Raw genomic sequence first — 27,315 nt, 5'->3', positions numbered from 1 at the left:
TCTTATTTGAGCGATCCAGAAGCTCTTCACAGAGTACCAGGCGAAGGTCTTTCTGGTCTTGACTCCTGAGTCGTGGGACGAAGTTGGTGGTAACACAATGCACTCCAAGCTGCTGTCTCAGTATTTCATGACATGGTCCAACTGAAATGTTACATTCTTCTTCAATCTCTCGGACAGTCGGTCTTCAATTGGCACGAACAATTTCATTGACGTTCCTGACATGACTGTCGTCGGTAGACGTTATACGACGACCTGAACGTGGGGTCATCTTTAACCTGCGTCCGGCCACTTTTAAACCGTGTGAACAATTCGAGTACTGCTTAAGCACTCATCACCGTAGGTTTCCTGCATCATTTGGTGTGTCTCTGTAATGGTTTTCCTGTGTTTCACGTAAAAATTGATGCTAATGCGTTGCTCCTCTAGCTCTGTCATCTCGAAATTCGCAAAATGTGTGACACAATACAGCACTGAAAAATAACTACAAACATACAACAATGAAACTTACGGCAGTTTCGTATTAAACACAGGTGTGTACACTGTACAGGTATGCCAACTACATTTCGCTCCAACACAGCATTGGCGCGAAATTACGAATGTTACGGAAGTTTTTGTACATACGTCGTATCTCTTCATTGCTAGGACCGTTTCCCGGCGTATTAAGCAAATAGCAGTATCTTCTTTGCGTCCAACTATGAAACAAACTTCTTCTTCCCGTATTCCTTGGAAACTTCTCTTCTGCGCACTCATCTCCCTCATAGCCATTATTTTTGGCGGTACAGCAGATATTATTTAATCCAATAAACACAGTCACATCGAGAACGAGTGCAAAAACACTAACAACATGACTGACGCTCCCGAGTACCGAAACTTGGGGTGCGACTGACACTGCGTCACGTCACGCTGCCTGACACCGAGTGGCGTGACAAAGCTGTGGAGGATGGTGGGCGGGCGCGCCGATGCTGCGCCCAGTCGATGGCGTTTCCCTCGCGCACATAGTCTCTGGGTACGCCTGTAATGTTGATGGGGATTTCGAATTAGATATTTCAGATGAACAATTAACGAAACTCTGGGTACGCCTGTAATGTTGATGGGGATTTCGAATTAGATATTTCAGATGAACAATTAACGAAAACAGAAAGGATACAGGAACATAACAATGAACGGATATTTTAGCATCGCTTTACATACATTAAAAAAATTTCTAAAGCACGTTTCGTCACGGGTGAATGAATTGTAATTTAAATAAAAGCAGAAGCAAATGAAGAGGGAAAAAAATAAGGAGAAAGACTGAATTTGGCAGTGCAGCAACGGTCAGTGATGGACGGAGTTCAGCAGAAAATAATGACGTGGCCTTAGTTTCCACTATAAAACGGCCCAAGCAGTTACGAGAGGAAATGACAAAAAGGCGAGGGGCACGTTCTTCTCCAGAACCCTCCACATCTGAATTGCAATGTAAAAACAATTACATGTTTGGCCTTGAATCTGGATCTTTATTTTCAAAAATTGCAAAGTAAATTTAAGTATAAAAATATTTAAATTAATGTGTCTCCTGATGTATTTTTTTTGCTATCTTAGCCATATTTGTGCCTATTCAGTTGCATGCACCCTTCCTGCGTTTTTTACATGTGGAATGTTTGATTACCATGTAAGCCAGTAGTCTCATTACACATACTGCGATTAAAAATAGTTTGCACCTTGCAGCCGACTGTTTCAGATTGCTGCCAGTCTCAGCGATCCAACAGTTGTGACATTATAGTTGCGTGGTGAAGTGTTGGTTTTACTATGTATGCGGTTGACTTTGTTTAATAATAGTTTTGTTTGCAATACAACCATCACAAAAGCTTGACAAATGATTTAAATATCAGTTTTATTCTATTCACTGTGTTTTACTACAATAGCCTTAATTATTTTAATGTCATTTGCTTCAAATAAGTAACACATTTTTAAAAGACCGCCTCTGTAATCCATGTTACACCCGTGTCAAAATATACATCGCAGCAGTTGATCGGTGCTAGACGTGCATCCCCGTGAGTTGTCAGTACTGGAAGAAAACAATAAAACATTCCCACTCTCACATTTGCTAAAACCCGAAATGGCTGCACCACGTTTCTCTCTGCGCCTGAGGTGAGCGGTCAGCTTTACTTAGCTCAAGGCCGAACTGACCGCCGTCAGTTAACATTGAGCGCATCTTAAAATATTACTGTCTCTGTTAATAATTTTGTTTGTTACTGAGCAGGAAGCTCTTAACATTATATGACATTTCTGGATTCGACTGCCAGTTGCTAGATTCATCTAGTCTCTTCTCTGTGAAGTTCCCTGGTCGCTTCTGCCAGGGTTACTCTCAAGAACAACTGTAGGTATGTCGATCCCCGCGACCGCCCTGCAAACAAGTCAGCGGCGCCCTTGATGCGCTGCTGGCAGTAGTCGGTTGTGGTTGCGCAGTCCGTAAGCGCATGTAAGTGCTGCAGCACGACGGCTGCTTAAATCGTTAGTGGTTATATTCATTACCTAGAGTATTTCTCCGAGTTTTAATCGTAACTCTACGCAAAGCCTTAATACGGCAGTAAAGTCATCTAGCAGTAGATGCTTTGTGTTACCGATGTGAAGCCCAGGCTTCGATAGTATTGTTATAAAATACGTCTGAGAACCGCTAGCCGTACGAATTCTTGAATCCCCAGATAGCACAGTAAGCCGTTTTCAAACTTGTTTCCAGATGTAAAGTTCAAGTATATAAGCTTGATCAAAGCTGGAATATTCAGGCCTGTTAGATGGATTCAAGCTTGAAACAAACATCAAAGTTGGCAGAGTTCAAGCTATATTTCAAGCTTGACTTATCAAGTTTGGCTCCAGCTGTATCTACACACGTGGAATACAGCCTGGTATTTACAGCTTGTTTTAAGCTATATAATTATTAATCTGAATTTATTGAACCTAATTAATTAAATAAATATCAGAATGGAAATGTTGTGAAAAAAATTATCAAGACATTTATGTTTAAAATTTTTTATTTTCAAAGTGTTTAACATTGTTTTATTTCAAAATTTAATTATTCTGAAGCCCCTCCGGCCCCAGCACACAGACCAGAGCAGGATCAAATTTTGCTGACTTCTGCCGGTATAATGATCCTGTAACAGGTAAAAGAAAATGTTAGTCACACCTAAACATAACAAATGTAAAAAGTTGAAACTGATCAACCTAAACATGTAAAGTAATGTTACGCTTATTATAAATACGCTTAACTTTTGCCAAGCATGAGTCACAAGAAATTTTGTGTCCATCACCACAGAAAGAATTAAGAGCTTCAACAAAATCTCTCAAGACTGATGGCGTAATAGCAGACTGCAACTCTGATTTTACTGTTGTCCCAACTTTAAGACTTCTTTGACTTGAATTTTTTGAGTATGTTTACTTTGTACAAGAGTGTCATACTAACGGGAAGAAATTTCATATTACCACAATTAAAGAGCAGTCAAAGCTATGTAAAAAAAGAGACTGACACCTATGTAGTGACTGGTTCTTGATGTACTTTTTCCTGTTCACCATGTCATTACTATTTGTATTCACAAAGAAAACTTTTCGCACTTCACGATTATTCATTCAAGGTGTGACACACGCGAGTACTTACAAGTAAACAAATGTAATAGGGTGATATATATAAAATGGCGAGCTTTTAAAAAGGTAAAATAACATTAAGTTTTAATTTATTGGTGCCACGTACTAGAGAGCTAATTTTAAATGACCTCTTTTTACTGAACAACTTGTAATATGTATTCTTAGCTGGTAATCCATTTCACTTTCATCCAGGCTCAATTTTTCTATGTAAAAGAATATGATATTTCTTTACGTTACGTAATAGTATTTAACATTTGTAATATTAACGTACCACTAGAGAAAAATGCACCAACATACCTGTAATACACTATATATCCTCTTCAGACCCGGTGTAGCAGTAAGGCACGAGACGCCACACACTTACCGAACTATTTTCCAGTATAAAACAAATTCACAACAGTCAACAACCATTAACGCGCGTCACAAAGGTAAAATGGCCATAAACCTAGCAGAGTCAGTGCAAGGCTTATAAACGCTTGTGGCGCTTCCCGTGGACGTCTATGGAAGCTATGCTGCGTGCGCATCTGCTGTACAGCCTTCCATGGAAATTACAGTTTATTTCAAGCTTGGGAAAATTATTTTAATTCAAGCTAAATTTTTACAGCTTGATGTAAACTGTGTAACAGGTTGATTTTTCAATCTTGAATTTTCAACTGAACCTAAACTCAATATCCACCTTGAAATAAGCTGTGTAACAGGTTGATTTTCCAATCTTGAATTTTCAACTGAACCTAAACTCAATCTCCACCTTGAAATAAGCTTGAGTGCTAGCTGGGTCAGGCCGCATGCGACCCGCGGGTGGCAGTTTGATGATCACTGGTCTAAGTAGTAAGTTTGCGGCTGAGTGATTGTCATTCGTTATTTCAGAATGGTTCCTTGGATACTACTTTTACACCCACCATTCTTCAGAAAAATGTATTACGGTATTTCTATTTCATGTTCGTATTTCTTTATTCGACCCGTAAATCATGATGATTTAGTCCCTCGTTCGTACAAACGATACAAGTTGGTCGTACCATACCAAAAGACTATGATACCTTCCGTGATGATGATGATCGTAATAATAATAATTACATAACAATAACGTATAATTAATAGTAATAATAACAATAAACCACTGCCTTGAGTGAAATAGACCTGTGTACATTAGGGCCAACAGCATCTTGGAATGATGCAGTTGTTACTGTACTTTCTTTTTTCATTCCTTAAGTTCAAGCGCATATTAATTCATGGTTGCATGATTAATTTTGATACACTTGCGCTAAGAGATTCCTCTTACGCAATAAGTTAGTCATTTTATTTTTATATGATGATGTTTTCAGAACAAATATGTTCAAGAACACTACCAGAGACAAAAATAACAGAACAAACTTACGCCACACAGGCACAGTACGGTATCGTTATTCTTGCAAACCAAGTGTTGTCATTAAATATGCTTCGAACGTGCCTTAAGCGGGTAACTTTTTCCTCATTTTCGCCTGTAGTTTTGTATATTGCAAGCGAACAAAGGGTAGTAGCAGATAGAAAATTCCAAACACATTTTTCTGTTATTGTCAAAAACTTTTATCCTCAGTTTTGTAAATTGTCAAACAAAAATGTCGCATCTGTTATTGTGGCACCATTAAAAAAAGTGGCTACTCTAACTCACACTCAAGGTTATTTTAACCCGCCAAGTCATTTCTCCATGAAACAGTGCTAATATAGTGTTGGGACCATAGAGTAAATATCTCTGGAGTGAGCTTTCACATGTGCAGAACAGATTTTGTGTTGTTAACATACATTGCCGGCCTGGTCATGTGTTCTCGGGACGTCGTGTGTTTGTCTGTATAGCGCCCTGTATATTTTGAATGTCACTACATCCCTAGAACAGACAGATTCTTTTCGTATGTGTCGTGGATTATTTATATATGTTGAGCAGACATTTTAACAGTATCCATTTGATACCAGAAATAAACCAGCTAAGTAACTTTTAAGGGCAATTGATATTGCATTCTGCTTCTTTGCGATAGGTGTCACAGTTCAGATGCACTCGATTGTTGGTAGTTTTAGGTATGATACGGCACGTTATAGTGTTACAGAGCCTGACGTACATTTTTGCAGTGATAGTCTCGCAAAACGACTTGACAGTACACTAGTACATTTGCAAGTGTCCGAAAAACACCGAATTTGTCACACATTAGTGATAATATTCCTGCTAATTTGTCCTTTTTTTTCTGCTATTTCTACGTATGTATTTTCCCGTTTTTGCGACCTAAAGCACAATTTTTCTTATTGGTGACACTTTGAAGTAGGCCTATTTATTTAACGCATTTTACGTACTTGCTCCCAAATAAATAGTAGACTGAATAAGAAGGAGGGCGGGGGGGGGGGGGGGCGATCGGAGAATAAATGTACTGTATAGCAAATACAGTTGGCCATGTAACAGTCAACCCATACAACACCATTAAGGGAGGTGGAAAGTGACACAAATGAAAGAGTATCGGGACATATTTACTAATATTTTACACTTCTTAATCAAAGGCGGAAGAAAATAAATTGAAGATGAAATACACCAAAGAAGATGAATGTGTACTTCGATTAGCTACACTATTGTGTTTTTTATTTGATTTGTGCAGAAAATGTATTTAAGCTGAATGCAGAAATTTCACACAATACAACATATCATATCTACAAATTCCATTCTGTTCACAGTCCTTCATTCCAATAAACATTAGCATATATTTAACTTAATGTTTACTTTCAATTTTCTGTGATCTAAAAAGTACACACACAGATACAGAGAGAGATTAAAATAAACAGACTGACCATAAATCATATTTACAAATTCCATTTCCTTCACAGTCCATTTCAGTTTGCCATTAGCATATGTTTAACTTCAGGTTTACTTTAAATTTTCTGTAATCTAAAAAGTACAGAGAGAGAGAGAGAATTCACAGTTTTGTCAATGCAGATTGAGTGATTCTGACAAGGGTGCATTATTTTATGAACTTTTTTTTTTTTCAATAAAACACAAAACTTTATCCATCTTACATGGTACCACATGTCAAATAAATTTCAGTTTTAAACTGACCATAAATCATCCAGGTGTGAGCTATTAGGGAAAGGGCCCAATTTCTACCGGTCTCTTTTGAAGTTCACAACTGTCAAATGAAACAGACATTTCTTGAACAGTAGTTCTCAGTTGCCTTTCATGTGTGTGAATACCAACATGGAAGTCACTATAAGGAATGATTACTGCAGGTGACCAAAGGCTTTGTCAACGTTGTTAAACTTCTCACACATAATAGATTTAAAACATTTATATAAGAGGCAACCAAAACAACGAAATACATTAAACTAGTCATTCAACATTCTAAATTCTGTGTGCACCATTTTAAAGTAAATTTGGCCTATTCCATATCTTCAAATACATAATAAATGTATGTTCTGCACAGCAATATAGTTTAACAGCAATCAACTGAAAATATTCCTTTATGTATTTTATTTTTTATTGATCGTGTAAGTCATGTACTGTACAGGAAATAACATCATGACGTGACAGGTGGCAACAGTTGTTGTAATATAGATTATGAAAAACTGTAATTATTCATCTACTGTTACCATACCCCAATACTAATGCCCCTAGAAATGGACCAACTTATTAATTCTATTGTTTTGTAGCAATTCTGTTATTTCTTTGGCTATGTGCCTTAAGCTAACATTGATATGTCACCAAAATCAGCTTAAGTAAAAAGTATCTGTGGTTACCCATTGGTTCTCGTTGAAGAATGTGCTGCATCAAACTACAAAATATGTTTTCATGTTGCATTTCCCTAAGACATTTAATAGCAATGATATTCATGAGGCTTTTCAGGGTCGGTTGACTTCTTGCCTCCACCAATCTGACATGGCTCTCAGCACACTTGCACACTTTAACAGCATCTTGACAAGGAAAAATAAGTTCCCCCAAATTTTTCCTTGAAATGAAGGCATAGTGTTCACTGCTGCTATCATGGAGGGATTCCACACACACTCTGCAATGCAGTGCTTTCGAGATCTTTCTTACGACAAAACCAGAAATGTGTTCCACAATGTCATTCACATAGTCAGTGAAGGTATTTTGTAGAGCACTTGCTGTCACTGCATACAAATGATCATCCTCTGGCAATTGCAATATTGATTCCCAACACAAATCAGTATTTGGCATATCACATATTTTTGCTGAACTGGCATTGAGCACCGTTGTCTCATCCAATGGAACACAATTCGCAAATGCAGAAGAAGTCAGTTGATGGTGAACAAGCAACCGCTTGTAAGCTGCTGCAGATTGTTTTGCTGTGGGGTTGTTATTAAAACCACCTTTATTTCTAATACAACTAAAAACATTTCTAAGTGTCTTGGCTGTGAATTTGTATGTCAGCAAAAACTCTAATTTCTGTATTTTTATCAAATCGCTATACAAATTGAGCACACTTCTTATTGTCACAAGAAATCCTAGGAAACCTGATTTCCTATTTGAGTCTAGTATTTTCACTCCATTAGGCTGGCACAAGGATTTAACATAATTTTCAGCTTCATTAAGGAATTGAAAAACCCCAGAAAAATTTTGTAGTGACATTGGAGATTTCAAGCCTCTGCTTAAAAGATTACGGCTGTTGAGTATATCAAACAAACCATCAAAAATTTTTAGGAACTCAGCTGTTGCTTCAGCACCTAGAAATTTTGGATCCCACCTATCCTCTCCATGTATTCAAGGGCTGTAGCCGCACTGCTGCTGAGAGTGTAGACATTTTGGATCACACCTGTCGTCCTCCATGTATTCAAGGGCTGTAGCCACACTACTGCTGAGAGTTTGTGCAGCGAGATTTACTTTCATTTTCTCCCTCTCCCACTGAACATGTCTTGCCCTTAGCTTAGTTGCTGCAAAAAGACCTTCTTTTACTTGTACTTCTTGCAATTTTACAATGTAATCCCAATTAATTACATTGGACTTAGAGTCTAAAATAAACTGTCTAGAAGCTAAAGTATTCCTCACTAACTTCAGCATGTGACAAACGTCCAGTACAATATATATCTTTTTACCAGTTCCCTTGTGGATGAAATAATTTTGAAAGCCTCCACTATTTACACCCAGATTAGCACCTAGTATATGAGCCATGGTTAAATTGCACCTAGCACCATCAAATGTCAGAGAAACAACTTCCAAACCAATATCTGCAATAAAATCCAGTGTTAAATTGATGAAGTTTGTCCTCTCAGAAGCTCCCAAACCATTGATAAGAAAATAGCCAATTGGTATTTTCCAGTGTCCATTAATAGCATTTAACAGGAAAACCCATGCTTCTTTCGCAACTGGAAGCTGATCAATATCCAGATCTGCCCCATAATCTATGTAGCCATTGAACTTTTGCCCATCCCATTCTACATGTTGCCTAGTCGCAATTTTATCCACTATCATCACACAATATAGTTTGAGCCCCTTACTTGATGCTTCAGAAACTTTTGCTTTTAAAGCAGTTATAGCTTCTGAAGTAAAGGCAGCTGACAGCCATTAACAGCATTATACCACTTTCTCAAAGTGGCCTCACAAGGCAAAGCAATGTCAAAAGTTTCTCTTACATAATTGTAAGCTTTTGTGGAATAGAACTGAAGTGTCAGAGCAAATGTTCTTAGTTCTGGTAAGTATTGTCCCTTTTCCTTGCCCAACAAAGCCCTCTTGACCAATTCTTTCGAAGGTCCTGGGAGTGAGGCCTGAAAAAACACAAACTTATCAAATACCTGTTAATACTATTCAGAATGAAATAATAATTGGACACAATCTTAATATTTACCTCTAAAACTTGACACACTGCATCTGAAATATTTGATTTTACCTTTAACTCATCAAGCAAAGAAGACAAGGAAGTTACTTTCTTCTTGCTCCATGTGTTCTGAATTCTCATAATATCAATCCTTTGGTTTTGTACAGCTACTTGCTTCCTTGCAATAGATAGCGCTTTTTTCACTTTTGTTGGAGAATCCATATCTTCTGGTGTGAAGTCTCCCACATACCTATAGTAAACAATTTTTATGTAGGTTAATGACACAGGTTTAAAACTCTTTGACAATCTATATATGAAAATAAGATATTTTCTGGCAGGTAACAGAAGTTTTTTCAAATGTACATTGAAGGCATTTCTTCTTAACAATTCCTTCCATGCCATGAATTTATTCTTCAGTAGAGATAGTAGTTTTTAAAGAAAACTACCTGTACATTAGCAGGATATACCCATGTAAATATTACATTTTAATTTTTTTTAGTTGTATACAAGTATTCTACCTATGTTGTTTTTCACGTGTTTCATCATATCATAAGGTTTATCATGAATTTGAGCTATGGAACAATTAGGCCTAACTATGGTATTAGTTATAAATATTTTACTTCTTTTACTTTACCTGTGTCGCCTTTTCCTGCTTACTGACATGGAGGGCATGGAGTCAGATGGCAAATTCTCACTTCCAACATCCATCATGGGCTAATCTTGACTTTTTGCACTATTGTCATCACAGTTTGTCAAGGTTTCTGAGTGTAAAGATGAAACGGACACCTCAGTGTACAAACCTATGCCAAATAATGCAGAATGAAACACATTTCTCAGTGAAAGAAAGTAGAAAATATGATAACCACAAGTTATATGTACAAACCTGACAAATTTCGTTTTACAGGTGGTTTTTGTGTGGGTACTTTTGGTAGTAGGTGCTCTGAAAAATTAAAAATAGTTGGTACAGCATCTACCTTCAGCCACTCATGTCCAAATTTTCCTCTGTCTAAACATTCCTCTTCAAGGTGTTTTGAACATACTTTGGAATATTTCGTGGGGACAAAATTACTCCTCCTTATTTTTTGGAGCCACATCTTTACTCGTTTTTCATCCTTCGGGGAACTAAAATATAAATCACACATAATCATTCTCCATGTCCTAGACACACTTAACATTGTCTCCTACTGTAACTTTATAGTAAACAAAAAGGTTTGGACCCAAATATTGTACAAAGACAATTACAGACTCCCATTCTATTGAATTTATCTGTCTCCTGTCTTTCAAATCTATATACATAATTGACAAGTCACTGATAAATGCATGGAGAATAGTATTTTCTGAAACAACTAACCATTCCCTTTCCTGTTCCACTAGCAAATTTACGAGAGGAAGCGATTGTTTGTAAGCTTTTGTACAAGCCATAATATCTATTATATAATCATAAAATCGTTGAAAAATAGGTCTGCAGAATCAAGCCTTAATTATAATGCATCTCGAAATTTTTAAACACATACAGTGTCTGTTACTAATTTGATAACTACAATTAGAGCTACTTGGTATGTACCCATGAAAAGTTACTTTCCCTCCTTTCACATATTTTTCTTTGCATCCGTAGCAACAACAGTAATTCATCAACGCTATTACACTTTTAACAATGGTGAAAACACAACAAAAACTCTTGATATTATAAACTTCAAACTCTGCGGAAAGCACACACGTACAGCAAAGTCCCGAAAACACGTGACAATCCTGGTTTAATGTTGACAACATGCACAGAACGTAATGCTCACTCCAGAGATATTTACTCTATGGTTGGGACAAAGTAAGCTCAAGGAATATCCCTAGAGTAGACATTCATGATCATGAGGAGCAAATAAAACACTAAATTTTGAAGGTAAGGACTGAGAATATATAACTTTATTCAGAAAACAAAGATGATGTGACTTACCAAATGAAAGTGCTGGCAGGTCGACAGACACAAACAAACACAAACATACACACAAAATTCAAGCTTTCGCAACAAACTGTTGCCTCATCAGGAAAGAGGGAAGGAGACAAAGACAAAGAGTTTAAATATGTCTGCTTGTGTCTGTATATGTGTGGATGGATATGTGTGTGTGTGCGCGAGTGTATACCCGTCCTTTTTTCCCCCTAAGGTAAGTCTTTCCGCTCCCGGGATTGGAATGACTCTTTACCCTCTCCCTTAAAGCCCACATCCTTTCGTCTTTCCCTCTCCTTCCCTCTTTCCTGATGAGGCAACAGTTTGTTGCGAAAGCTTGAATTTTGTGTGTATGTTTGTGTTTGTTTGTGTGTCTGTCGACCTGCCAGCACTTTCATTTGGTAAGTCACATCATCTTTGTTTTTAGATATATTTTTCCTACGTGGAATGTTTCCCTCTATTATAACTTTATTCAGAAATAGATTACATTAAATATACAAGTGTTGTACATTTCATCAACTGACTAATTCTCAAGTTACATGTTACACTATGGTAACTATTTGCAAAGAGAATGTATATCTTATGTACACTGTACCATATAGGAACTTTGTTACAATAATTACTGATGCTCTAGTCACATTTTGTTAGTTGTGTTGAAATGATTATTCTTATCAAACCTCCTCAAGTATAAAGGACTTGGTCTTCTTTACACAGTCACTTTACTACCCTCATATCTCACCTCAGTTCCGATTTTGGAATATTCTTCTTAATTGTTTAAAACTGTAGCATATTACCCAACTGCTAATTTATCTTTCCACGTTTTGTGGTGCTGGACATCTTCTTGCATATCACAGTACTTTCAGGATCACCTTCAATTGATAGCACCCCATCATCTTCATTTTCAGCTTACTTTGGCCTGGGCTAAAGTAACTCCATATATTCCAGGAATGTGCACCATTTTACAGAAGTGTTAAATATATTACCTAAATTGAATTTATTACAAATGACAGTTTTCTCATCTTGTTACCTACCGGACGGATTGCAAAATTATACTCATCATATTTAACTTAACTGATGTAAAACCCTACAGGCAGAAGTTACAACTGTTAAAATATTAGGATTACAGAAGCGTCCGATTCCACCCTTCTGCTTTGACCCATGACGTCGCCAATATGGTGGAAATGACCATTCTCAGTGTCTCCAATATGGCGCCTATGACGTCATTACATAAACACGACAACAAACATGGAAATACATATAAAACCAACAAACACATCTCCTCCAAAAATATAATCAAACTAACGGGACCAGCGTGGGAAATTGCGGGTTTGGGGTGGGGACAAACCAAATATAAACACATACAGACACACACCACGATCCCAAATCACACAAAACGATGACATAAAAGCTCCACAAAATTCCAAAACTCCTCGACACTCATAATATCGACAGGAATCAGTCACTTCCCTTCACCTACATAGCTCAACCGCAATTGTCGATACCACAAAATAAAAACTAACTACTCAAAAATTATAATCACACCGTGACTATCGATACAACTAAACCAACACCTAAAACAACAAAATTGGAATCTGATACTTCCCTTGACCTATATAGGTCAACAGCAGCTCATGATACCAAAACACAGCTATGATGACACATTGGAATCGGACACTTCCCTTGACCTATATAGGTCAACAGTAACTCAGGATACCAAAACACACATAGCTACTATGACAAATTGGAATCAGACACTTCCCATGAACTACATAGCTCAAATACAACTGACGAAACCAAAAAAATTGAAATCTAGTACTTCCCCTAAGACGCACAAATCCACCACAAGTGCTGATACCAAAACATCAACCACCAACACATGCATTAAATAACACCAACCCAACAGCACATAAAAACCCCAAACATTAGATACAAAAAACCGACTACTTACCTCAAAAAAGTTCCAGAAATCCACCAACAGTTCCTGGTCCAAGATGCCAGAACTCTGGCCAACCACATATTCTCCTTTCATACGCTGCATTTCACTATCTCCGCCACGAGCCCAAAAAGTTGCAGAAACTTAATGACGGTCAACATGTCGTCCCCCATTTCAGCCCACAGACGTGCACTATTAAACTTAGGAGCCATATCCATACCTAACAAAAGAAGCCACAAATTGAATTAAATGACGTACCATGTGACAAACAGCAAACCAATAACATCAAATGACAGTACAATAACATAAACATAACAGAAACTTTTCTTAACTCACTGAAACCAATTTTCATTCTTCTATAACAGTTACGACTGATAAATGCGCACTTCACACACCGACACCCATATGAACCCAATACACCACATAACATGCCGACCATACATACACCACTAGAGGACACCACCAACCACAACAAGATGACATCTATAAACATAACACACACATTAACTAATCTCCATGCCGTCATGACGTCACACATCACAACACCCATATGTCACGGGTCGAAGCCAACGGGTGGGATAGCACACCTCCATTGACCCAAAATATTTATGACTAACATTGAGTCCAGTTCTGCCACCACAATATTACTTCCTGAAACTCTCAGCCTTCTGGATCACACTTCACACATTGTAAATACATCTCACCTATTTTACTTCTTGCTAATGATGTAATTTTCATGGGGAAAAAAATTTTAAACTTTGGCCCAGCCCTTGGAAAAAGTTACCTGCAAAGGGCCAAAGTAACCCCAGCTTATGGTACCTGTTTCTTATTTTATTTTAACAGTAGAATGTTGTTATTCCACTGCAAGAATTGTGAAACATGTAGTAATTGTTAGAAACTTACTGAAAATTTAAGATGGAATTCTAGTCTGTTAATCAGTCATCATGTTCCATAGTTCCCACAAAGGAGAGGCTTTAGGGGTGTGAAATAAATAAAATTTGTAAACTGATATAAAGATGCAGGTGGCCTTCTAATCTCAGAAATATTTATGTACTCCACTGCTGGAAAGCATATTATTATGCAGTGAAAGCAACATCGTATGAAACCGTTTTGGACAAAAACTTTGTAAAATTAAATTGTACTCATACCATTTTTATATCCAGATTGGACTCATTCGCCACAATACAAAACCAAGTCTTGATATCATAGATACTGGAAACCCAAAGTGTAATGTTAAATAAATTTGAGGGTAAATTACAGTAAACAGTCTACTTTGACAGAATGTACTCAACACCACTTCACTCTCATGAAATAGGCCCATTCTTTCTCTGCCAGAGCCACTTAAGTAAGCTTCCATTCATTCACACAGCATATTCCGAAACTCCCATAGAAGCAGCCACAGCAGGTAAAGTTTACTAACAACAAATTATGACTAGTGCTGTAAGGCCACTGCACTTCCATCCACAGCTTGTGGCTAGCATTGCTGCCTCTGGATTATGCCCCAGGTTTGGTTGCCGGCTGGGTCAGTGATTTTCTCTACGTGGGAACCAGGTGTTGGTGTTGTTCTCATCATCATTCAAGACATGGCAAGACTGAAAATGGAGAGATTGGCAGCCACTACGGGTGCTGACGACCACAATGTTGAGTGCCCCACAAAACACCAATTCCCCCACTGCACTCCCACTTAGATTACTTAGCTGTCATTTTTATCAACTACTTCATACTAAGTGTGCCATTTATATAACTTTTTAGAGCACACAATCAACTGCCTATATATTAGAGAGGTTAAAGTTGTTGAATATGAAACTGAAATATACACACAGTCCAAATATTGTGATAAATTGTAGAAATGGCTAATAAGATACAATTGTGCTTTAGTTTTGGATCGCAGGGGATTCCCATTTTCCTGCTTGATTTCTGTCAGTAGACTCTGAAAGCAACTGTTGTATTTGTAATAAAAGAAAGACAGAAATATTTCTGTTTCATTTTTATTAGTCTCTTACATAAAATTGGTACAATGTCATACACAGTTAAAAAGAGGGTGTATTGGTGCTACATATATATCTACACAAATGCAAGACAAATATTACTGGTATGAGGAAGTTTACATTATTGGAAGTGAGACAAAACTCTTTACCTAAGTTGCTGAACATAGAAATGTTTCTGATTGCAGTCCTACATGAAAATATACAATCATTTTGAAACCTTTCGATCTGTATGGTGGCAAGTTTCACCACCCGGTTCTTTTTATTTAGTTATTTTTTAACTTAGATGTGAATCAGTAATTCCTACCTATCCCCTTTTACACATTACAAAAACAGAAATTCTTTTACATGGCATTTGCTATTTGTGGGAGTTTATTCCCACAACATGTATTACATTGATGATGCCAAATACAATTTTCAAATAGTCTTAGAATACATACATAATGAGAATTTTATGGGTACATTGAAGTCAGGGCAGGTACAGCCTAACTATATTGTTCTTCAATGAGAATTTTATGGGTACATTGAAGTCAGGGCAGGAACAGCCTGACTATATTGTTCTTCAGAATAATGATAATTTTTTGCTGGTTGGTTAATGTATACCGTGATGATGATGGTTAAACCTGTCATTGCTTACCCACCATTCTCTTTACATTAATACAGTCTTTGATAACTTCTTTAGTATCCCTATGCATCACACCTTGCAGTATTCACATAGGATTTCACAATTACGATTAACATAGTTGGTGCTGTCATGACTAAACTGCCAAATCGAATGGTCTGTTCTACATCCGACTACTTATGAACTCATCCTTTTGCAGCAGGTAGTAATGTCATGTCCTCATTTTTTTTACCAGTTAAAATAAAATCGTACAGTAGTTAAAAAACAAATGTGAGGATATTACCAAGGTAATCAGATCAGACATTATGACTAATTACTTCATTTAACAAATGGATAGTATCCTCGTGTTCTGCAAACACTCAAAGCTATACTTTTTGATACTGTAACTTCATGTTTGAAATCTTCCCCAGATTCGAAGAGGGCCATCATTTATATTTAACTAATGTTTAAATTTTGAATTATTCCCTTAAAATGCAGAATGTGGTAAACCAAAGAAGATCACTGTGTTCAGAGAATCATAAGCTTCAGCATTATCAAATTAGATTTTAGAAACATGACAGGGTATAAAAATAGGCATGTCTGGAAATTGCATATTAATTAATTGATAACTTTCAAAGTATTGAAATTTAAGCAAAAGTAATTGCTTTCTTTGAATGAGTAACAGTGGATAACTAAACTGATTAATTAGGTGGCTGGTCGTTTTCAGTTCTAATACATGTAATTTTGCAGAGTAATGAATTTACGTCCCTCGAATTGTATCTTCTGAACCAATTAACTTTCTGTGAAAACCTTGGCCTCATAGTGTTCAGGCTTAGAGAAATCATTTCAGTAATAATAAGAACATGAAATCCTTTACCAAGTGGAAAATTTGACAAATGCATGTACACTAATGGTGCAGTCATAATTCTGTAGTTACGATGACAAGGTAATGTAGGGTGGCATTCACATATGAAGTAGTTATATTAACCATTAAATATGCTACATTTCAGTCTAACATGTCAGCTTTCCTGGAGAAGCAGATAGTGTGCTCGTAAGCTGATATTCTACAAGGTGGCCAATGAGGTTTACTGAGTCAACATCTGTTGAATTACATCAGCTGATATTGATAAGTTTCCAGTCATCATTGTGAGACACATGTTTAGGACCTGTAGACCTGTAAGCTAAACCTGTACCCAGAAGGCATCATTTTAGAGCATTTTTTCCTAATTAAAATCCTGTAATGTGGCATTTAAGATTTATTATCATATTTAATTGTGTAAAATTTTGCTGTACAACTTTAGATTTAATGAACTGACAAGAGTAAAAAATTGAAAAAGATTTAAATCATTGAGATACTGGCATTCAAAAAAATTTATTAAAAGTGCAGTGGACAAAAGATAACTGAGCTTCATGTCAATACTAAACTCAATGTTTCAATAATTATCATTTGGTTTTAAATATCTGAATTTTCATAATTCACTATTTCAATTTTAAAAAATAACATAGTGTGAGCGTAAACACACAAACGTGTTAGGCAAATTCAATATAGCAAGAAGAATGTGTAAACAAAGCATATTTTACCTATGTTGAATTCAAATACAATTCTTTCCCAAATAAGCAGTCTTAAAATGAAAGCTTTTAATAATCATATTGGCTACATGGTTGGTACCTGCACTTTGTTGTAATGAAGCATCTTATAACATTTTCATAACTATATTGTCTTAAATGACTTTCCCCCATTGCGATCATAAGTAACAGACACATTCTCAGAGCGAACTCGATATTAAGAAAATATACTGTGACATTTTATAAATTCTGATTTGAATGAAATGAGATAAGGAGAAATTGACTTCCTGTGATATCAAGCCCATACAAAATAACAATGTCTTTGTCTTTTAGGGTTGTAAAAGGGCTTGCACCACAGTATTAAAACAGGCGGGTTTTGAATTTTAACATTTTGTTGTGTGAGCTCCTCTGTGATGCTTGTCCTTTGGCTGTAACCTAGATAGCCTGTGCATACAGCTGGCCATTACTGCCTTACATAGGTAACTGACAACACATTGTATATTACACATGAAATGACAACAGTGTAATTTCAGATACAGTTAATGCAAATGTCTTAGCAATTGTTGACTCCCTACACCACTTTTGCTTATGCTGACATTGGTGTGCTAAACACAGTCTTGTCTACTAGCTAAGGTTTGTGGCAACCAGAAAAATTGTTAATAATTGTTAATTTTGGCTGATGTTATCCGACTGCCATCACTCAACTTCCTTAGTGCCAACTTAAGAGAATGCATGTAATAAAAAGTTTACAGCTTTATCATGACGAATAGAACTTGCACTCTGTATTGGGAAAGTATATTACTCAGTGATGTATGCACTTAAGGAAAAATATAATTTTGTTGTCTAGTAATTCAGTTCCACAACAAATATAGTAATTTGACAAATATTTTTTCCCTATTTATCTTATACATCGTGGAGATGTTTATTTGTTCAAATGGCTCTGAGCACTATGGGATTTAACTGCTGAGGTCATCAGTCCCCTAGAACTTAGAACTACTGAAACCTAACTAACCTAATGACATCACACACATCCACACTCGAGGCAGGATTCGAACCTGCCACTGTAGCGGTCGCGCGGTTCCAGACTGTAGCGCCTAGAACCGCTCGGCCACTCCGGCTGGCAGATGTTTATTCTCATGTCTTTAACACTACTTGTATTTAGTTTTGTGTTGTATGGTTTAACTCATAATTCAGCTAAAAGTAAATAGTGAAGACTGTGCACAAAGTGTGTGCGTGTTTAACAATAATTGTAATAGTGGTAGTAATAGATCACTTGTAAACTGTGTAAGTACGAGTGTAGTGTATACATAAATAAAGGAAACATGCAGCATATATGTATAAAGAAAAACATTTAATTACTTCTTTCATGATAATATTTAATTATAAGCTGGTCAGTGTTATGTGCTATCTTGCTGTGAATGAAACTGTTCTGTCTTGCTTTATAGGCTATTCAAAATTAACCAATATTTTATTTTCAAAAGCTGACAACTGTTCACTACTCTTTATCTCATGTGGGAGCTTGGAAAAAGGGCTACCGGCAATTATTTGATTCTTACCCATCTGATTCATGTTTTTGCATTTTATGTGATTATTCTTCCAATTTAGGATATTTGATATCTTGAAATCTCTTTCTCTCTGCATGGTTGCCGTAAAGATTATTTCCAATGGAACTAATGGATTTTATCATGTGAAGATCTAACTACTACTTTATATCTAAAAACAAAGATGATGTGACTTACCAAACGAAAGTGCTGGCAGGTCGACAGACACACAAACGAACACAAACATACACACAAAATTCAAGCTTTCGCATCAAACTGTTGCCTCATCAGGAAAGAGGGAAGGAGAGGGAAAGACGAAAGGATATGGGTTTTAGGGAGAAGGTAAGGAGTCATTCCAATCCCGGGAGCGGAAAGACTTACCTTAGGGGGAAAAAAGGACAGGTATACACTCGCACACACACACACATCCATCCACACATATACAGACACAAGCAGACATCTCACAAGCAGACATATTTAAAGACTCTCCTTCCCTCTTTCCTGATGAGGCAACAGTTTGTTGCGAAAGCTTGAATTTTGTGTGTATGTTTGTGTTCGTTTGTGTGTCTGTCGACCTGCCAGCACTTTCATTTGGTAAGTCACATCATCTTTGTTTTTAGATATATTTTTCCTACGTGGAATGTTTCCCTCTATTATAACCATAACTACTACTTTATATGCACACAAAGAACACTGTCCCAGGTGCTAAGATTGTTTATATGTATCCATAGTACATTTTTTATGATGTGTTTCCACGTGTGTGAATTTTAGCTCAGTCCAAAGATTTTTACTTACTAGCAATATACACAGGAAATTCTGCATTAATTGTGAAAAATGGTACCTTCGTTATTTATTGGTGTAGTGAATGCTCATCACCTCCTTGTTAAAAGAAATTGAATTTCATAAAACAGTCAGAATAAATAATTGAATATTTTTGATTATTATGTAAACACTATTTCTTCTGTTTTCAGAGGCACCAGAAATTGATCCAATCATAATCAAACGTGACTTGCAACTGGGCATGCGAATGCGTCTTGTTTGTGTAGTAAGTAAAGGGGACTTCCCAATACTGATTCAATGGCTAAAAGATGGAAGTCCCATACCAGAGGACCAAGATGTTGCTGAGAAGATCCTAGATGAATACTCAAGTACACTGAGTTTCAGTAGTCTGGCTGTAAAACATAATGGAAATTACACCTGCCAAGCTTCAAATGCTGCTGCATCCAGGAACTACTCTGTGGAAATAATTGTAAATGGTTAGTATTTACTTTTAGCAATTTAAGGAAGTATTTCGTATAGTCAAATGATGCCCAGTGCTGCTTCTTATATAGTACAAAGAACGTCCACTCTGTAATTGCATAGACTAATATTCATTATAATACCTGTGATGTTCTGTGGTTACTGCTGACTGTCATTTCTACCCAGTATTTACATCGGCATCTATACTCTGCCAGTCACTGTGAAGTTCATGGCAGGAGGGAAGTTGCCATTGTGCCACATATTAGGGTTTTCTTCCATTCCAGATGCATAAGAAGTGTGGGAAGAGTGACTGCGCATCTCTGCAGATGCTATAATTAGTCAGTTCTTATGAAAGTAATACAGGGTATTACAAAATAGTGTTTTATAGATTTGGAAGATTATAGAGAACAAAATTTTGAATATTTTAAGGTAAAAAACACATGTAACAGGATATATAAAATAAAGTTTCAACAGCCACAACTGAGCTATTGAAAAATCCATGTGCTACCTGTTCGAGAATTCTCAGGTGAGATTCACAGTGAGCATTTGGGCTAGTATTGTTGATCACCTTACTGGACCACACATCTTACAAGATTGCTTGACTGGTGGATGGTATTTGAACTTCCTGGTGTATGCCTTGCCTGATCTTCTGGAGAATATTTCTTTGCAGCTGCGCACTTGTTTGTAGTTTCAGCTCAATGATGGTTCAGCACAGTTTGATCACTGGACCAGGGCATATCTTGCAGACAACTTCAGGCAGAGAGAAACTGAATGGAATGCCCAATGCCCTGCACACTCCCCTGACCTCACTCCTCTTCATTCCTTCCTCTGTGGTTATGTAAAGTCTGTTCTGTACTAAGCGCCAGTAGAAACAGTACCTGAGTTTATTGAGCATATCTTTGCAGCATTTGATGCCATAAGAGGGGATCACAGAATCTACAGAGAATCAGATAGAACATGGTGCACTGTTGAACATTTTGTAATGAAGCTGATAGTAGTCACATTGAACATTTACTCTACAGTAGTGAAGCCGCATGTTCAATTTGTATTATTTGATTGTTCTTTTCTGCCAATAAACATTTTCTAAGTTACAGTATTTTGGTTTTTCACTTAGCCTACCAAATGCACAGAACATGCATTGTGCAATAGAAACTGTATTTCATATTTCTTGCTATAGGTTCCTTATATTAAAAGATTCAAAATTTCATCTGCTACAATCTCTCAAATTTTTAAAACAGCATTCTGTAACACCCTATATACAGTTGTATTACAGCCCTAGATTCCTCACTTATGGCCAGATTCTTGTTCAAACCGATCGGGAATTTGATTTTTTTTTAAATTGCATTTTTTGAAAGTTATATATGTCTGGAATGTTGGGATGAAAAGGTTTTTTAATCCATTCATTACAAAAGTTTCTATAGCCCATTGTTCAGTCAGTGTCACAGCTGCCAAGGTATGCTCTCAGCTGGAGATGCCTGGCTCAGGTAGAAAACTTGTAATGCTGCATGTTCACAAAATGATTTATGTTGCAGTACGATTGCAAACATATTCGCTGATAAAGCTGATGAACAACGTATGCAGGCTGCTGAAAGTTGTATGTCCAGCTCACCCAGATCGGCTTTCTTGTCTAGAAGAATGAGGGAATTGCTGTCCAGCAACAATTTGGGTTAGTGGAAGGGTTCATATACACTCTTGGAATTGCACTTTTCTTGGTCAAATTTTAGTCAAAATTGGTCGAAACATAAATTTTGGCGCGCTGTATTGGATTGGCCATTATCAGTTTTGAAAATATAACTTCAGATTTGTGTTCAACAACAACAAAAATATATAACAACATGTACATTTTGTGCAAATTGGACTAATAATGCATATAAAGGTTTTGTCTAACCATTAAACCATTTTATGCTGAGAAACAACTTTTAAAACTGTGTGCAGCATAAAATAAAAATGGTTCACTGTTTTAACTTCTATCTGTGACCCCTGGGAAACAAATACTTTTCTTGGGAGCTGATACCTATGATATATTAAATTCTTTAATATTAATTATTTCTCATAAATCCATAAAGAGTGAAACAAACCCCCAAAAATCAAACTCAAAGTTTGAATTCGCATCATATCAATAAATTTAAGGTTATTTCATTGTGGTTAGGAAAACATGAAATGAAATGAGCATATGGCATTGTTGGCTAGGAGACCCCATCCAGGGAAGTTCGGCCACCGAGTGCAAGTCTTATTTCAGTCGAAACCACATTGGGCCGACTTGCCTGCCAGTGATGAGGATGAAATGATGATGAGGACAGCACAACACCCAGTCCCTGTGTGGAGAAAATATCCAACCCTGCCAGAAATCGAACCTGGGCCCACTGCACAGGAGGCAAGCACAGCTAAGCAGGCGGACATTATGGTTAGGTATCTCCCATAAATTCAATGTCGCAGCAACTGCTGTTGTTGTTGTTGTTGTTGTTGTCTTCAGTCCTGAGACTGGTTTGATGCAGCTCTCCATGCTACTCTATCCTGTGCAAGCTTCTTCATCTCCCAGTACCTACTGCAACCTACATTCTTCTGAATCTGCTTAGTGTATTCGTCTCTTGGCCTCCCTCTACGATTTTTACCCTCCACACTGCCCTCCAATGCTAAATTTGTGATCCCTTGATGCCTCAGAACATGTCCTACCAACTGGTCCCTTCTTCTAGTCAAGTTGTTCCACAAACTCCTCTCCTCCCCAATTCTATTCAATACCTCCTCATTAGTTATGTGATCTACCCATCTAATCTTCAGCATTTTTCTGTAGCACCACATTTCGAAAGCTTCTATTCTCTTCTTGTCCAAACTATTTATTGTCCATGTTTCACTTCCATACATGGCTACACTCCATACAAATACTTTCAGAAACGACTTCCTGACACTTAAATCTATACTCGATGTTAACAAATTTCTCTTCTTCAGAAACGCTTTCCTTGCCATTGCCAGTCTACATTTTATATCCTCTCTACTTTGACCATCATCAGTTATTTTGCTCCCCAAATAGCAAAACTCCTTTACTACTTTAAGTGTCTCATTTCCTAATGTAATTCCCTCAGCATCACCCGACTTAATTCGACTACATTCCATTATCCTCGTTTTGCTTTTGTTGATGTTCATCTTATATTCTCCTTTCAAGACACTGTCCATTCCGTTCAACTGCCCTTCCAAGTCCTTTGCTGTCTCTGACAGAATTACAACGTCATCGGCGAACTTCAAAGTTTTTATTTCTTCTCCATGGACTTTAATACCTACTCCAAATTTTTCTGTTGTTTCCTTGCCTGCTTGCTCAATATACAGATTGAATAACATCGGGGAGAGGCTACAACCCTGTCTCACTCCCTTCCCAACTGCTGCTTCCCTTTCATGCCCCTCGACTCTTATAACTGCCATCTGGTTTCTGTTCAAATTGCAAATAGTCTTTCACTCCCTGTATTTTACCCCTGCCACCTTTAGAATTTGAAAGAGAGTATTCCAGTCAACATTGTCAAAAGCTTTCTCTATGTCTACAAATGCTAGAAATGTGGGTTTGTCTATCCTTAATCTAGCTTATAATATAAGTCGTAGGGTCAGTATTGTCTCATGTGTTTCAATATTTCTGCGGAATCCAAACTGATCTTCGCCAAGGTCGGCTTCTACCAGTTTTTCCATTCGTCTGTAAAGAATTCGCGTTAGTATTTTGCAGCTGTGACTTATTAAACTGATAATTCGGTAATTTTCACATCTGTCAACACCTGCTTTCTTTGGGATTGGGATTATTATATTCTTCTTGAAGTCTGAGGGTATTTCGTCTGTCTCATACATCTTGCTCACCAGATGGTAGAGTTTTGTCATGACTGGCTCTCCCAAGGCCGTCAATAGTTCCAATGGAATGTTGTCTACTCCCGGGGCCTTGTTTCGACTCAGGTCTTTCAGTGATCTGTCAAACTCTTCACGCAGTATTGTATCTCCCATTTCATCTTCATCTACATCCTCTTCCATTTCCATAATATTGTCCTCAAGTACATCGCCCTTGTATAGACTATCTATATACTCCTTCCACCTTTCTGCTTTCCCTTCTTTGCTTAGAACTGGGTTTCCATCTGAGCTCTTGATATTCATACAAGTGGCTCTCTTTTCTCCAAAGGTCTCTTTAATTTTCCTGTAGGCAGTATCTGTATTACCCCTAGTGAGACAAGCCTCTACATCCTTACATTTATCCTCTAGCCATCCCTGCTTAGCCATTTTGCACTTCCTGTCGATCTCATTTTTGAGACGTTTGTATTCCTTTTTGCCTGCTTCATTTACTGTGTTTTCATATTTTCTCCTTTCATCAATTAAATTCAATATTTCTTCTGTTACCCAATGATTTCTACTAGCCCTTGTCTTTCTACCTACTTGATTCTCTGCTGCATTCACTACTTCATCCCTCAGAGCTACCCATTCCTCTTCTACTGTATTTCTTTCCCCCATTCCTGTCAATTGTTGCCTTATGCTGTCGCTGAAACTCTGTACAACCTCTGATTTAGTCAGTTTATCCAGGTCCCATCTCCTTAAATTCCCACCTTTTTGTAGTTTCTTCAGTTTTAATCTACAGTTCATAACCAATAGACTGTGGTAAGAGTCCACATCTGCCCCTGGAAATGTCTTACAATTTAAAATCTGGTTCCTAAATCTCTGTCTTACCATTATATAATCTATCTGATACCTTCTAGTATCTCCAGGATTCTTCCAGGTATACAACCTTCTTTTATGATTCTTGAACCAAGTGTTAGCTATGATTAAGTTATGCTCTGTGCAAAATTCTACCAGACAGCTTCCTCTTTCATTTCTCTCCCCCAATCCATATTCATCCACTATGTTTCCTTCTCTCCCTTTTCCTACTCTTGAATTCCAGTCACCCATGACTATGAAATTTTCGTCTCCCTTCACTACCTGAATAATTTCTTTTATGTCATCATACATTTCATCAATTTCTTCATCATTTGCAGAGCTAGTTGGCATATAAACTTGTACTACTGTAGTAGGCATTGACTTCGTGTCTATCTTGGCCACAATAATGCGTTCACTATGCTGTTTGTAGTAGCTTACCCGCACTCCTATTTTTTTATTCATTATTAAACCTACTCCTGCATTACCCCTATTTGATTTTGTATTTGTAACCCTGTATACACCTGACCAAAAGTCTTGTTCCTCCTGCCACCGAACTTCACTAATTCCCACTATATCTAACTTAAACCTATCCATTTCCCTTTTTAAATTTTCTAACCTACCTGCCCGATTAAGGGATCTGACATTCCATGCTCTGATCTGTAGAATGCCAGTTTTCTTTCTCCTGATAACGACGTCCTTTTGAGTAGTCCCCGCCTGGAGGTCCGAATGGGGGACTATTTTACCTCCGGAATATTTTACCCAATATGACGCCATCATCAGTTAACCAGACAGTAAAGCTCCATGCCCTCGGGAAAAATTACAGCTGTAGTTTCCCCTTGCTTTCAGCCGTTCGCAGTACCAGCACAGCAAGGCCGTTTTGGTTAGTGTTGCAAGGCCAGATTAGTCAATCATCCAGACTGTTGCCCCTGCAACTACTGAAAAGGCTGCTGCCCCTCTTGAGGAACCACACGTTGTGGTTGCACCTACGGTACGGCCATCTGTATCGCTGAAGCACGCAAGCCTCCCCGCCAATAGCAAGGTCCATGGTTTATTGGGGGGGGGGGGGAACTGATGTTATCCATTTTTTATTCCAGATAACCCGTGAGAGGCTATACTGCACACAGTCTGCGTACCTCAAACTTGTAGACTTTTGATGAAACCATAAATTATGTTCGTCATTTTTTAAAAATTTTTTAATTGAAAGTGTAAAGTAAAGTTCCAGGTATGATCAACCATAAAATCCAGACAGGTCCTTTGAATGTCTTTTCATTGTCTCAAAAAGATATACAAACTTTGCCTATATTTTGCTCATTTGAAAGAGAATCTGGCCTTAATACTGACTCTTGAAACTTAGTAAATAGTCTTTTATGGGATAGTTGGAGTTTATTTTCAAGTATCTGCCAATTCAGATTTTTCATCATCTCTGTGGGTCAAGGGAGAGTGTGACCATGCTGTGTCAACAATGATGTTATCTTAGAAAAATATTAACAATTACGAATGTCCATCCTATTATTTCAACTGAAAACAGCTCGCTCCTATAAATTGTATTGAACGTCCCACAAGCATGTACATGCAGATGTTGTAGATTGTTGTGGATAAATTGCACCTATAATGTCAATGATAGATAAAAATTCTAGTCAGGGTTCAGAATAAAATGACATCTAATTAAATTTTCATTTGTTGAAGCTGTTAGACAGTGTGATAGAAAACATATTTAAACTGAAATTTCATACTATAAATTCCTCCATCTCACTGCTACTACAGTGAATCATCACGTTACCTAATATTATGCTTCTCTCGACTTGAGTCTCAACATCCTTACCATGTCTCTGCTCATTTTCTTCTCTGTTGACTTTTTTAAATTCATTTTTATAGTAGAAATAAGGTTTCATGATATTCTTGGGGCATACATCCTTTCTTGTTCTTTTCATATTTGTATCATAACCATTGGACCATTACTGGTTTTGTGTTTATTACTTCACACACACATATATAAACTCTTTTTGTGTCTGCCTTCCATTACCACTGAACATTTCACACAGTACTGGTAGCACTCATACTTGGACAACTTAACAGGTACTATTATTCAGGACGGTAATCTATTTTTGCCTTACTGCTCTAGTAAATACATTTTGTACCAAAACAAGTGTTCACAAAGTAAATACACATTGTACCAAAACAAGTGTTCACAATTTTCCAGTTTAGCTTCACATAGATCCTTAACAATACTATTGTTTCTGTTCAGTACAACACTTCTGGGACTAGATGGAGGAAAATTTTTCAGCCTCCCAGCCAGCTAAAAATGTTGCATGATATTCATTTCAATTTTAGCCTCATATAGGTTGTGGATTATTACATCAGTAATTCAGATTACATCTAAAGTTCTCCTCATTTCCTCATCTCTTTCTGCTTTATAATTGTTTCTTTTTGTGTCAACCCCACCTTCTTCAGTCTGTTCTCAGACTT

General features: G+C 37.2%; 1 protein-coding gene across 1 annotated transcript in view; it reads left to right on the top strand.

The window, feature by feature from the left end:
• Positions 1-27,315, top strand: part of LOC126234823 (Down syndrome cell adhesion molecule-like protein Dscam2) — a 299,567-nt gene that overhangs the window by 10,822 nt on the left and 261,430 nt on the right. The window contains exon 2 of the mRNA XM_049943568.1: positions 19,929-20,213. Within this exon, the coding sequence (XP_049799525.1) occupies positions 19,929-20,213 (285 nt within the window). The remainder of the gene's footprint in view (positions 1-19,928; positions 20,214-27,315) is intronic.

This window comes from Schistocerca nitens, chromosome 2, assembly GCF_023898315.1.
Source record: "Schistocerca nitens isolate TAMUIC-IGC-003100 chromosome 2, iqSchNite1.1, whole genome shotgun sequence".
NCBI classification, from domain to species: domain Eukaryota; kingdom Metazoa; phylum Arthropoda; class Insecta; order Orthoptera; family Acrididae; genus Schistocerca; species Schistocerca nitens.
The sequence above is the reverse complement of the archived record's forward strand: the minus strand, read 5'-3'. Positions and strand labels throughout refer to the sequence as shown.